Source organism: Elephantulus edwardii, unplaced genomic scaffold (genome assembly GCF_000299155.1).
Source record: "Elephantulus edwardii isolate Elephantulus edwardi_28Jun2011 unplaced genomic scaffold, EleEdw1.0 scaffold00092, whole genome shotgun sequence".
NCBI classification, from domain to species: domain Eukaryota; kingdom Metazoa; phylum Chordata; class Mammalia; order Macroscelidea; family Macroscelididae; genus Elephantulus; species Elephantulus edwardii.
This window is the reverse complement of record NW_006399842.1, coordinates 12,186,539-12,201,326: the sequence shown is the minus strand read 5'-3', so window position 1 is coordinate 12,201,326 and position 14,788 is coordinate 12,186,539. Positions and strand designations below refer to the sequence as shown.

General features: G+C 47.3%; 1 protein-coding gene across 1 annotated transcript in view; it reads left to right on the top strand.

Moving 5' to 3' along the window:
* The window catches only part of COL27A1 (collagen, type XXVII, alpha 1), a 166,288-nt gene that overhangs the window by 94,307 nt on the left and 57,193 nt on the right, over positions 1-14,788 (top strand). The window contains exons 21-25 of the mRNA XM_006890718.1: positions 252-305; positions 465-518; positions 2,489-2,533; positions 3,648-3,701; positions 6,058-6,102. Coding sequence (XP_006890780.1) covers positions 252-305; positions 465-518; positions 2,489-2,533; positions 3,648-3,701; positions 6,058-6,102 — 252 coding nt within the window. The remainder of the gene's footprint in view (positions 1-251; positions 306-464; positions 519-2,488; positions 2,534-3,647; positions 3,702-6,057; positions 6,103-14,788) is intronic.

Genomic DNA, 14,788 nt, shown 5'->3' with positions numbered 1-14,788 from the left:
CTTGTGTGTGCCTGATTTCCTGCACATTCTCGTGTGATTCTGTCAACACCTCTGAGTGGTGAATGCTGGCCCCACGCTCTCTGGACTGAAGATCCAGGCTTGCATGGTCACTGGCCTGCCCAGAGTCCTCTCCTAGCAAGATGGGCCAGAAGCCCAGAGCAGGCTAGCTACTAGACGTCAATTCTTCAAACTTCCCTTCGCAGCCCTTGTAGGTGACCCTTCTCTCTGTCTCCTCCCCACTCCCACCCCAGGGATTCCCTGGAGACATTGGCCCCCCTGGTGACAACGGCCCAGAGGGTGTGAAGGTGAGTACCTGCCTGGGGTCACTGCAGATGAAGAATCAGTGCCCTGCAGACCCCAGACCGCAAGGACTGGCTTGGAAGTCGGGCGTGGGGGGTGTCTTGCCAGCCCTTGAGAAGGAAAGCAGTGGCACCTCTGAGAACTTTTTGTCCTCTTCTCTCCAGGGTAAGCCTGGAGCTCGAGGCCTGCCAGGACCACGTGGGCAGCTGGGGTCAGAGGTGAGACCGTGTGGCCTTGTTCCTGGCTCACCCTCCTGTCTGTCCTTCCATCTAATTCTGTCTCGACCTGGACAGGCCTGCAGAAGGGTCGGTGAGGGAGGGAATCTCATTTCTGGTACTGGATGCTTGAGCTTGGGGTGGGGACACCTCGGCCAGGACACAGCTCAGGGTTGCCTCAGATGTGCCCTCCAGCCCATGGCGCTTCCAGGGGCCTCCTCTACTTTAGTCCAGTAGAACAATCCCCCCACTTTCCGTTGCTCCCCCACTTGGCCTGTGACCCTCTCTCAGAGCTGCGGTCACTGCCCCTGGTCACCTCAGCACAGTGTGCCCAGGTGTCAGTATATGGCAGGGTAAGATTTCCCACTCCATTTTACAGATGAGGCCACTGAGTCTGAGAGGTGATGAGGCTCCTTCAGTTCCCACAGTTATCTATCTGCCTGTTGAGGCAGAGTCAGAATCCACGTCCAGGTCTCCCTGAGCTCAGCATTGATGACACAGGCCCTCTGCTGCTGACCTCTGCCCCCAGGAGAGGGAGAAGGGCCCAGGGAATGACCACACCTGCCCAGGGTGGCAGAGAAGGTTTCTGCAAGGGAAGGTGGAACCTTTGCTCTTGCGTGAGTGATGTGTGGAATGACAGAGATCAAGGGGTGGACACGCCCATCCCCGCAGGCCTGTGGGAACACTGGCTGAAGGACTGTCAGCGCTCTGCGGGCTGGTGCGAGCTTCTGCTCCAGGCTTATGACCCTTAGTTCCTTCTCCACCATCCACCTTGGTCAGAGGCCAGGGAAACCTTGACAAACGGCCCCGGGGAGAGGGACCAGAGGTGGAGGCTGGCCACGACCACAGGCAGGCATCTTGCTGACAGGGATCCCTGTGGGTCTGGCGGAAGCCCAGCCCCAGCCCTCCCTCCAGGAGCCTCTATGTGGGGCCGTTTCCTGGAAGCTGGGGGAGAGGGGTGGGGGCATTGGCTCCAAAGCAAGCCCCTTGGTCAGGTCTGGCATGCCAGAGAGGGCCAGTTTGGAGGCTGCCGGGGCCTGTGGGAAGATCTGGAGCATCCTTGTGGTCCAGACGCTGGAAGGGAGGGCAGAGGAGGGTGAGAGCATCAGTCACATGCATCTGTCCATGACACACTGCAACCCTACACAGCACTTTATACAGAAAGCCTCTCGTGTGGTCCATAATGAGATGCACAGCAAACCTAAAGGAGGTACCACTGCAGGTTCAAATCCACCAGCAGCTCCAACAGAAAAAGATGGGGAATCTCCTCCCATGCAATTTATAGCCTCTTGGAAACTCGCTAGAAGGTCAGCTATGAGTCTGTTCTACCCCAATGACAATGAGTTGCCTAAATGAATTCACTCACTCATTCACTCCATCACTTATTCATTCTCATACTCGCTCATTGGCTTTTTCATTTCTCACCCTCTCTCCTGACCTCCTCCCCTTCTCTTCTTCCCCAAACTTCTGAATCAACTATCCTAAATGGTAGGATAGTTTTAAGAATGAATAAACCCGCGCGTCACTGTCCTCTAGCAACCCCACTTAAGACAGTCACCAGGTTTAAGGTTGATATGCACTCTGCACTGTGTACAGAGGAGTAAGCTAAGGCTAAGGTCTGTCTGTGAGTTAAAGGTATTGCTCTGAGTGGAGCACACGCCTCTGAGCTACAGACAGTCTCTATCCCCACGGCGCAAGATGGGGTTGTACTTTCCTGCCCAAACTTCCGTGAGCCTGTGCTGGTCACCACAACGTGACCATATGATCCAGCCCTGTTTGCCTGGAAGTCATCGTGTGGCCTGACCTCTAGGCCCTGCCTGGTGGCCCTGCACCAGGTGGGTGAGCCAGGTGCCCTGGTTCTGTCTGCCCAAGAGCACCTCTCCTCTGCCCACTCCTTACAGGACAAGTCATCCGAGAGCCTCTCTGAATTCACTTTCTCCTTTTCTCCCTTTTCATGTCATTCCTGACTCTAGGGAGACGAGGGACCCATGGGACCACCAGGGGCCCCTGGTTTGGAGGTGAGTGTCATTGACCTCAGGGGGCAGGGAGGGGTTGTCAGAACTGAGATGACTGTGAGCAGGCAAGGCAGCATCAGAGAGGACAAGGGGTCCTAGGGCCAGCCAGAAAGATTTTATTAAATCTCTCTCTCTCGAGGCACTGCTTTCTTATCTTCATTAAAGGGGTGGAAAATAAGGTTTAAAGAGTTTAGCACAGGCAGGAAGTAGAGACATTCCACTTGGAATCTAAGCCTGTGTTCTCTCCATGGCTCTGAAGCTTTCTGGAAGCTGCATGTCCCAGTCACTTGTCCCAAACACCACTATCTGCTTAACCTCACAATGAGAACATAAACCAGCATTTCTTGAATTTTTTCACCAAGACCTCTTTACACTTTTAAAAATTGCTGTAGACCTCAAAGTGCTTTTTTTAGATGGATTACAGCTATTGATACTTAACCATATTAGTAATTAAAATTACAAATGTTAAAAAATATTTATCTAGGAATTAATTTTAAATTAATAATAAGCTATTTCAAGCTAACACAAATAATATTGTTATGAAAAATAGCTATGGTTTCCAAAGACAAATAATCTAATGAAAAGAATGGCTTTTCTTTTCTTCTTCTTTTTTTTTTACCATTTTTTTGCAAATCCCTTTAATGTTTTACTTAATAGAAAACAGCTGGATTCTCACATCTGCTTCTTCATTCTCGCTATTGTGATATGTAGCATGTCGCTTCTGGAAACCTCCAGTTACGTTTGTGGGAGAAGGAGACTGGCAAAGACAAATGACATTTTCATAGTATGAAAACTGTTTTGAGCTCATGAGCCTCAAAAGGGTCTCAGTGACACCCAGGAGTCCCCAGACCACCTTCTCCTCTGAACCCTTTATGCTCTGTCAGCCCCCTTCCTTTCCCTCACTCCTTGAAAGCAGGTATCATTATCCCCATTTAAAAATGAAGAGATCAGCACAGGGAGGGGACCTTCTACAGCTCACATATCTGAAGACCCCTCAGAATCCTGCCTGGTGACATTGTCACCCCACCTCCACCCCATGTCTACCCTGGCCCACTTCGGTGGAACCCTGGGGCTCCAGCCAGGCTGCCTAGCTCCTCCTACTCTCTCTCTTTTGCAGGGTCAACTCGGCAGGAAGGGCTTTCCTGGGAAGCCTGGCCCTGATGGCGTGAAGGTGAGGGCACCTCGGGAGGCGTGGTGTAGGGTAGAGGAAGCCGGGTTGGGGAGGGGACAACGATGCCTGAGGAAGACAGAGAAAGGAACCAACACCTGAAGGGCTCATGGTTGGTTGTGACAGAGGGGAAATAGTCTTAATTTATAATTAATTTATAATAATTAATAATTTTTAATAATTTATAATAAATTTATAATACTTATAACAGAGGGAGAAAATGCCCCCACAATGGTAACAGGGTAATATGGGATATAATGCAGCCACGAAAGGTGATCTTAGGGAATATCTGGAACGAAGGATTGGAAGTGCCTGTGTTGTGTGTGATGTGCAGATAGCATAGAGGAAAGATAAGCAGGAAGATAGAGCTATATAATGAGACAGTGGCACTGTGGTTAAATACTCAGCTACTAATCAAAAGGTTGATGGTTCAAATCCTCAAGTCACTCCATGGATGAGAGATGTGGTAGTCTGCTTCTGTAAAGATTACAGCCTTGAGGTCATGATGGAGAAGTCAAGGATTACAGCCTTGGGAGCCTTCTGTCCTATGGAGTCACTAGAGGTCAAGGTCAATCTGGTGGGAGCCAGTTTCCTTTGGTTAAAGTTTAGCCCCTTGCAGGGTTAGGTGACAGTGTGTCCCTCTGTGTACAGAATAAGCTCACCGCAGGGAGCTCTGGTGGCTTAGTGGTAAGGTTTGCTCTGCCAACCTGAAGGCTTGCAGTCAAATCCACCTGCTGCTCCAAGAGAGAAGGCTGAGCAGTCTCCTCCCGTGTGACTTACTGCCTCTGAAAACACACTGGAGGGTCAGCTCTGCGTTGATTATGACTCAGTGTACACCACAACAGTGCGTAGAATTATTGTTCCAAAGGCTAGAATGGATGAGTGGAATGACGGATTTGTATTTTCTTCTTTGAGCCTCATATTTTCCCTAGTGTGTACGGTTAATGTGTATTGGCATTTTAAAATGATTTTATCATGATAAAAAGATATAACATTCGCCAATTCAACACTTCGCGCATGTACAATTCAGTGATGTTAGTTTATGGCTACATTCACGATGTGGTCTAACAACCACCACTATGCATTTTCAAATTTGTCCATAAAATGATATCACATTTGTTAATATTTTTTGCTGCTGCTGCTGCTGCTTCTTATCAAAAGAGATGTGGCCTGGGTTATAGCAGAATAATCCTTGACACAATGCAACCTCTCACTTAATGGTTTTCCAAGGATCTCCCTTGGTGATAGGATTTTCCCAGCCTGCCTGACGGGATTATTGGGCCAACTTTAGAGATAGGCAAAGTTCCAGAGGGTTAGGGCAGAGCTACAGGAAACTAGGGTCCCCTCACCCCTGATTTAGGGCTCCATTCCTCTCCTCTCAGGGGAAACAGCTCCTCGGGTTTTTGTGATCAGGATGTCTGAGAAAGGAGTTTATGGAGAGGCTGACACTCTGACTAATCCAGGTTTCAATGAGTTGCATCCCTTTTTGAGGCAAAGACTTGTGGGAAATTCCCAGCCAGTCCAACCTGTGTCCTGTGTTGTGCAGTCTCAGCCTTGCTCCCTCAGATCCCAGCTGGGTTTCTGTGGAAGAAGCAGTGGCAAGATCTAGGTATATCCCATGGCCCATCACTTCTCCCAAACCCTCTGATTTGCTTACACTGAGCCTGCCTCTAATTTCTCGAGGCTTCAGAGACCCCAAAGGGGGCAGCCTTCTCCAAGACGCCTGAACACACAGGAGCCACCATTGCATGGCCACCATTGCATGGGATAGAGTCAATGAACCACTCTGGAACAAGCCACTGGGAGGGGGAACTAGAAATAGCCTTGGGCATGAACAGGTCATCCACTTGTTATACATGAAGAGGCAGAACCTACCCAGGGCACAGATAGAAGACTTACCCCAAGAGTTAATGGCAGATTTCTCAGCTCCCTTTACTTCCTGTGGTGGACAGCACAGTGCAATGGACGTGGGAATTTAAAGACCAAAGTTCAAGTCTACCCCATCTCTAGATTGTTTTATGACCGTGGGTAGGCCTCTTTGCTTCTCTGGCCCTCAATCTTCACTTCCACAAAATCGAATGGGTTAATAAGAGCCCAGCGAACATCTAAACAGCAGTTCAGTAATCTGCCAGAGGATTACTCAGCAGGGACAGATAACTTCACCCTTGGGTCCAGAGGGTTTGTCCAAATGTCCCTTTGCTCCAGTTATTTGTTTGAGGATTCTAAGGCCAGATTTTGGTCATAAAGTTCCTGAGTCATCCTCACCAATGGAGCAAAGGCCAATAACTTGGAGAGTTCTCCAGGAAACTTAGACTCCCACTCAACATCCCAAGTAACCCTCCTCTTCTTTTCTTTGCAGGGAGAACCAGGAAATCCAGGACGGCCTGGCCCCATGGGTGAGCTGGTAAGTCTGAACAATAGGGCTCCATTTATGGGGCCTTTCTTCATGCCGTGCCCTGTGCTAAACATTCCACATACACGACACATTTGATTATCACAGGTGTCCACGTGGCTCTGCTTCTGCTCCTTACCTTGATATGGCCGCTGAGCCCCAGGGAGATGGAGTCAATGAGTGTGAAAGCCAATCCCCAAACCCCGGAAACAAGGACGTTTGATGTGCACAGTGAAGTTACGTGACTTAGCCCTTAAAACTTGAAGGGCAGAGCACTGCATCCTTGCATCTATTCCCCTCTGTGTAGGATGAGGAAACCCAAGATTGAAGACGAGTAGTGATTCGGCAGATGAACAGCTCTCGGTTCAGACATCTTAAATTATAAAGAAAATGAGGTCTGAGCCAGTGGTTTGGCTGGTGGGAAAGCAGGCCATGATGTGACAAGGAGAAGAGCTTGCAACTAGCCATTAAAGAGGAGGTTTGAGGTTACGGTCTTCAAATGTGGACATGCCAGGGCCGTGGGTGCTGGACAGAAGCAACCCTGAGTGCTGGGGAAACTGACAGCTAGCTTCAGTCCCTTTTCAGGCTCCAGGGCCTTGTAAAAGCTTGACTTCTGAGCTCAGAAGGTGGGAAGTGGCTCTTTCTCCTTCTCCTTTAATAAAGGACACCCTTCTGCCCCCCCCCCTGTTCCACCCACTTCAGAACCCCCAAGGACTGTCTCGCTTAAAGAAGACCAATACTGGGCCCAGGAAGGGTTTAGCTGTACTAGGAAGCGCCATTGATGGCGTGAGAGTCACACATGATGGACTTCCTCACCAGGCCCGAGACATCTGTTGGGGGAAGAAAGGAATTAAAGCAGAGGGAGGTTTGGATTTTTGAAATCTTTCCAGAGTCATTTGAGCACATTCTGTGGGAAGCCCGGGAGTTTGGAAGAGCAGCTACAGCCTGGATATATTTCCTGATTGGAAAAGAAAAGGCAATGTGATCAGCAAATTCAGTTTCATACTTGTTACGTGCCATCAAGTCACCTGCGACTCATGGCGACCTTAGGTACATTAGGTCTGAAATCTGCCCTATCCTGAGGCAATCTCATCATCTCCAACAGACCTCCTCCCATTGCTCTAGTCACTGAGTCAATCCGTCTCATCCTTGGTCTTTCTCTCCTGTGTTGTCCCTCCACCCTTCCAAGCATGATGTCCCTCTCCAAGGACTAGTCCCTCCTGGCCACATGTCCAAAGTATGTGAGATGGAATCCCACAATCCTTGCTTCCAGGGAGCAGCTTGGTTTCACCCTCTCCAGGATAGACCTGTTTGTTCTCCAAGCAATCCATGGTATGTTCAACCCTCTTCTCCAGCACCACAGCTCTAAGGATCCATCCTTCTTCTGTCATTCTTCATTATTGTCCAGCCCTCAGATGCAGAGCAAGTACTTATGAAGACCATGGCCTGGAAGAGGCACACCTTAGTCTCCAGACTGACATCGTTGCTCTTCAGTGCTCTAGAAGGGTCCCTGACAGCAGACTTTCCCAGTGCCACCCATCATTTGATTTTCTAACTACTGATGCCAAGAGTATTAATGGTAGAACCAAACAAGCTAAAATTATCAACAATCTCAGTCTCTTCTCCAATTAGCAGCTTCATAATGGACACAGAAGAGATTTCATACTTAGATGGTGCTATTTCATAGGGTGCTGGGGGAATGAATGCTCAGAATCTTAGAATATCAGAATACGAAGGATCCTTGTTAATGTTGGGTGCCATTGGGTCAGTTCTGACAACAGAACAGAAGCCACTGGGCTATCTTGTCAGAAGGAGAGTTTCATTTCCTCGTTTTCACTGGCCATCTACTTAACCAAGCCTGATACCTTCTCCAGGGATTAGTCCCCCCTGATAACATGCCCAATGTCAGCAAGACAAAGATCTTTCCTTCTGAGGAGAGTTCTGCCTGTACTTCTAGTCAGATTCGTTTGTTTTTCTGAAAGTCCACATTCACTATTCTTGACCAAAGGGCCCTTGGGGATGACTTATCCAGAGGCTCTTAATTTCTTTGTATGTGTGTGTGCTTTGGACTCTCCTGAAGCTTGTGGAAAAGAATTTTTAAATGCCTAAAATAAAAGATGCCTTTGAGTTGTGATGCCAGAGAAGAGTATTGAACTAAGAGAGCAAACAGGTTTAACTTAGAGAGGATGAAACCAGGCTTCTCCTTGGAGGCAAGGATTTTAAAGCTCTGTCTCACATATTTTTGGCATGTGGTAAGGAGGGACCAGTCCCTGGAAAAGGACATCATGCTTAGAAAGGTGGAAGGACAGCACAGGAGAGGAAGATCCTGGATGAGATGGATTGGCAGAATAACTAGGGTAATGAGGGTAAGTGTGTTGGAGACAGTGAGACTGGCTCAGCAGAGCACAAGGTTCAGAGCTGCTGTAGGGAGGGTCACTATGAGTGGCAGGCAACTCAGTGACATGTAACAACAATGACAAACAAATACAAGTTATTGTCCAAAGTATCAATTACAGTGAAATATAATTGTAAATCCACACATATGTACGCTCCATTACTAATAGTTTAAGTTATGAGCAGGTTTCTACCTGCCAGTTTATCATTCTGTGGTGACTGACATATTGCTATGATGCTGGTAGCGATGCCACCCATACCTCGAATACCAGCATGCTCACCCCTGGTGAACAGGCTTCAGCAGGACTTCCAGACTGAGAAGAGGGGCCTGATGGTCGACTTCTGAGAAAATTGGCCAACGACAATTGCATAGGTGCCCGTGAAACATTGTCTGCTTAATGCCTAATAGTAAGCCCCTCAGCTTGGAAGATACGCAAAAGATGAGTGGAAAAGAGCTGTCTCTTGAAAATAGAGTTGACTGTAGTGATGTAGATAGGTAAGCCTTTCAGAACCTTCCTCTGCTCAAAGTGGCTTAAAAAGAGAAGAAACAGCTCAAAGCATCCATTACCATCCATTCAGAATGTGGAACCTGTGACGTTTGAATCAAGGGAGAAGTATGTCATTGCCTATGCAAAAGCATTTGACTGTGTCGATCACAACACATTGTAGCTAACCTTATGAAGAATGGGAATCCCAGAACACCTGATTGTGCTCTTGTAAAACCTATTCTTGGACCAGGAGGTGGTCATCAGAACAGAGCAAGGAAATAGGGTATAGTTCAGAATTATGAAAGGAGTGCATCAGGGATGCATCCTGTCTCCATACTTTTTCAGTCTGTATGCAGAACAGATCATTCAAGAGGCTGGACTTTATGAGGAGGAATGTAGCATCAGAATTAGAGGAAGACTCATCAACAGCCTGTATTATACAAATGACACAGCCTTGCTTGTCCAAACTAAGGAGGCAGGGCCTGAAGCATTTGCTGCAGAGGGTCGAAGACTGTAGTTTGCAATATGCATTGAAGCTAAACATCAAGAAGATGAAAATTCTCACCATGGACCCATTGACAGCATCATGATAGATCAAGAAGGATTTCAGCTTGCTCAATTCCACATTCAACACTTTTGGCACCAGCTCTCAGGAAATCAAAAGATGAATTGCATTAGGAAAATCTGCTGTCAGGGACCTCTCCTGAGTACTGAAGAGCAACAATGTCAGTCCAGAGGCTAAGGTGCACTTGATCCAGGTCATGGTCTTTGCTATACATAAGAGAGCTGGACAATGACCAAGGATGACAGAAGAATTGATGCCTTTGAGTTGTGATGCTGGAGAAGAGTCTTGAACATACCATGGGCCTCTAAGAAAATTAATAGGTCTGTCCTAGAGAGGGTGAAACCAAGCTGCTCCTTGGAGGCAAGGGTTTTGAGACTCTGTCTCACATACTTTGGCCATGTGGCCAGGAGAGATCAGTCTTTGGAGAAGGCTATCTTGCTTGGAAGGGCAGAGAGACAGTGTAGGAAGGGAAGAACCTGGATGAGATGGATGGACACAGTAACTGGGATAGTAAGAGTAGGTGTGTCAGAGGCAGTGAGATTGGCTCAGGACAGAGCAGCATTCGGAGCTATTGTGCAGAGAGTCACTATGAGTCATAGTCGACTTGACAGCATCTAACAACCACAATAACAGCAAAAATGAAATGGAATGCATAAAAATTTATATTCTAAACATTTAACCAGCACTTGGTGGGCATGCCTCTATTTAAAAAGCAGTAGGGCCCTTGGGCCTATGGCCCTCGGACCTAGTGTTGATTGATTTTGGGATGCACATTCTTCTAAGTGGTACAGCCGTGGTCTATGTGTTGTACTGAAGTAACTTGAGGTTGTTATGATGCTGAATGCTGTGCCATAGGTGTGTCAAATGTCTTAATGGTTATCCATCGTGGACAGTGTTTGGTAGAGCTTCCAAAATGATTCAGGTTTGGAAGCAGGAGTGACATTTACTTCCTAAACCACATGTCTGTGGAAACTATATGAACATAGAGAAACAATGATAGTTACAGAACAGGGTTTAGGTCTTTTGTTCATAGGGTCACTATGAGTTGTACTCGACTTGACTGCACTTAACAACAACAACAACAAGAAGCATTAGTTAGCTGAAACGGACTGGCTTTACCCATTTTGAATCACATAATCGTGTGGTCTGGTCTTCTAATGCGGGAAATGGCATATTGAAGAGTAAGGAATGGTGCTGCTGACTTCATTGTTGTTGTTGTTATGTGCTGTCAAGTCTCCTGAGACTCATAGTGACCCTGTGTATAACAGCCCTAAACCCTGCTCTATCCTGTGCCAATCTTATTGACTCTGACACACCTACCCCCATTACCCCAGTTACTGAATCAATCCATCTGAGCGAGGGTCTTCCTCTCCTATGCTGTCCTTCCACTCTCCCAAGCATGGCATCCCTCTCCAAGGACTGATCCCTCCTTGCAACATGTCCAAAGTATGTCAGACAAAGCTTCAGAATCCTTGCCTCCAAAGAGCAGCCTGTCTTCACCCCTCTCCAGGGTGTTCTGTTCTCCTAGCAGTCCATGGTATATTCAATACTCTTCTCCAGTACCACAGCTTAAAGGCATCAACTCTCCTTTTATCATCCCTACTCATTGTCCAGCTTTCAAGTGCATAGCAAGTGATTGCAAAGACCATGGCCTGTATCAGGTGCACCTTAGTCTCCAGACTGACATCATTACTCCTCAGTTCCTTGGAAAGGTCTCTGACTTTCCCAGTGCAATTTGCCTTTTAATTTCCTGGCTTCTGGTACCAAGAGTATTGATTGTCGAGCCAAGCAAACGGAAGCTGTCAACAATCTCGATCTCTTCATCATCCATCATGATGCTACCACTTGGTCCAGTGGTGAGAATCTTTGTTTTCTTGATGTTGAGCTTCAATCCATATTGAAGGCTGCAGTCTCTGACCCTTCACAGCAAGTGCTTCAGGTCCTCCTCAGTTTCAGCACGCAGGGTTGTGTCATCTGCATGACACAAATAATTGATGAGTCTACCTCCAATCCTGATGCCACACTTCTTCTCATAGAAACCAGCTTCCTGGAAAATCTGTCCTGCATATAGATTGAAAAGATAGGGAGATAGAGCACATCCTTGATGCACACCCTTCCCAATTTTGAACCGTGCAGTGTTTCCTTGCTCTATTCTGACGACAGCCTCCTGGTCTCTAAGTATGTATAAGCTTAGCATAAGCACAATCAAGTGTTCTGGGATTCCCATTCTTCTCAGAGTCAACCATCGTTTGTTGTGATTCACACAGTCAAATGCCTTTGCATAATCAATGAAACACAGACAGACATTCTTCTGGTAGTCTATGTTTTCAGCCACAATCCATCTGACATTATAATATCCCTAGTGCCATGGCCTCTTCTAAATCCAGCCTGCACTTCAGGGAGTTCTCTGTTAATGTGCTGCTTCAGTCGATTTTAGACAATCTTCAGCAGGATATTGCTTGCCTGTGAGAATTTTCACACTATGTCAGATCGCCTTTCTTTGGAATGGGAATAAATATAGATCTCTTCCAGTCAGTAGGCCAGGTGGTTGTCCTCCAGATTTCTTGGCACAACTTGGTGAGCACATTATTTCAAAATATACCCTGAAGTACAATGCAATGCTCTCAGTGATAGGATGGTATTTATTTATACACTTGCAAAGAAGACCAGTTAATATGATTTTGACTCAAATTTATGTAGCAACAACTCATGCAAATGATGAAGAAATAAAGATTGTAGCAGCTTCTGCAGTTTGAAATTGATCAAACATGCTTTAATGATAGACTGATAATTACTGGTGATTTTAATGTGCACGTTGGAAACAAAGAAAAGGATTGGTAGAAGGAAAATATGGCCTTGGTGATAGAAATGACTGAGATCATGTGATAGAATTTTGTAAGACCAAACACTTATTCATTACAAATACCTTTTTTCAACAAAATAAATGGTGACTATTATATATTTCAGGGAGCTCTGGTATCTTAGTGGTAAGGAGTCGTGTTTCCAATGCGAAAGTATATAGTTAAATCTACCAGCTGCTCCATGGGAGAAAGATAGGCATGTGTGGTTACTGCCTCTGAAAACCCACTGGAGGATCACCTATGGGTCGGTTCTGACCTGATAATACACAACAACAATTATATACTGTAGGGAGCTCTGGTGGCATAGTCCATAGCAAGCTGTGCTGTAATCCAGAGTCAACTCATCTTTGGCAGTTTGAATCCACCAGCATCTCCTTAGGAGAAAGGTGGGCAGTCTCCTCCTATTATGATTGACAGCCTTGGAAACCCAATGAAGGGTCGTTGTGAGTTGGAACTGACAGCACTGAGTGAGGGACTTACAACTTGTCAGTCTGCTCAGGCAGTAGGGGTCCAGAAGAGAGCAAGCCAGCTGAGCAAGGTGCTGTGGCATCGAGTCTCTGGCAAGCAGTGGTGGCAGCAGACAGACAGCATAGAAACACATCAAAGATGTTAATGGTCACCGTGGCCCCAGGTGGTCATGGGAAAGGGCAGCTATTTTCTGTTTCTGGCAGAAAAGGGAGCACTAGGGAAGAGTTGCAAAGGTTATTCCCCAGAGCTTCTTTATAATAGTAACGCCACATTTATTGGACACCTGTTACATTCCAGGCTCTGTGCCCAGCTTTATATGCATTTGCCTGAAATTCCCCTCTATGGCAGATGAGGAAACCGAGGATCTAGAAGTTAAGTGATAACGCCCAGGATCCCATAGGTGGTACCTCTAGAGCTGATACTTAGGTTTCTGGATTCCCGAGACCATGCTCTCCACCTACCCAGGAGGGGCCGGAAAACTCTTTGACTTCCTCATGCCCCTGTATTTATCTAACATCTAGTGAGAATGCAGCCTGCTTTGCTGGGCCCTGTCCTAGGTGCTGGGGATATAGCCGGTTACAAGTCAAGGGCCTGCAAGAAGCTCTTTCCAGCAAGGAAGCTGGGCCAACAGACACTCAACTATGAGAATTAGTGCCTGCAATGATGCTTGCATTTTGTTTTCACTTACCACCCCTCTACCCCACCACAGAGCCTAGCACAATGTTCTGTGTGAGAAAGAAGAGAGAGAGAGAGAGAGAGAGTCTCTCACAGCAAATGATAGCTCTGTATCTGTGGTCAGCATGAGAACCAAGCCAGGTTCCTAGTGCAGAGCTCTGCTCCTGTGTGCCATGCCTGCTACAGGTTGTATGCTGTCTCCCTCCCTGAACTCTCTGCCAGCCCAGCAGGAGCCACCCGTACCCACAGCTGTGCTCAGAGCCACCTCTGGCCACCTCCACCCATAGCAGGCCTGCCAGGACTTTCTGGGATGGCACCCCAGGGGCTCCCAGCATGGCGGTGGGGAACAGGGCACCAGCTGTATGGTGCTTATTCACTAGGATCTTGTTGGGTTTCTTGTTTGAGGTTTATGACTTGCCAGCCTTCCAGGACCCAACAACTCATAAATTTAAAGTAGCTATGAAATTTCTGTTTCTCTAGGCCAGTCAGGCAGGGACCTCTTAACAGAGAGTTTTTATTCCCTTCTCTCAGCATCCTCTACGTGTCTGACTGCTCCCTTGTGGGGAGCTCGGGCCTCTGCCTTAACCTTGTGCCCCTTTTTAAATAAGTTGAGGGTGGGATGGGAGGGAACTAACATTTATGGGGTGCCTGGGTGTGCCACACATTACTTCGAGTCTTCCGAGTAAGCCCTGGAGATCATTGACTGCATTCTGTAGGTAAGGTTCAGAGAAGCTCTGGGATGTTCTCAAAGAACCCAGAACCCAGACCTGAAGACTGAATGACAATAGCATAGGGAACGTGGCAGGCAGGGGGCTCATAGTAGGTGCACAATGACTTGAGCATGGCTATCATCTTGAGAATGCCCTAATTCGTTATTTTGAAGTTAGTGTTTCAGAATGGGAAGAAATGCTTCGCTATTCTCTGTCACACAGTACTTGTGAACTCTCAAGCCTCACCCCTGGAGCATCTCTAGTCCCAGGGGCAGACACAGGGTCTCCCACATGCAATGATGGTGCCTGGGTGTCCTGAGCACAGCCACACACTTTGGGGACCTCAGGGTGGAGGGGAAGGTGCATGGACTTTGGAGCACAGAGCAGAACTGAAGTCCCAGGAAGCAACAGCATAGACAGCTGAGTGCTGGCCTATTACCATGTTGTTATTATGTACTGTCGAGTACTGTTGTTGTTATGTACTATCAGAACCAACCCAGAGCTGACCCTGTGGCGAGTTTTCAGAGGCATCCTTCG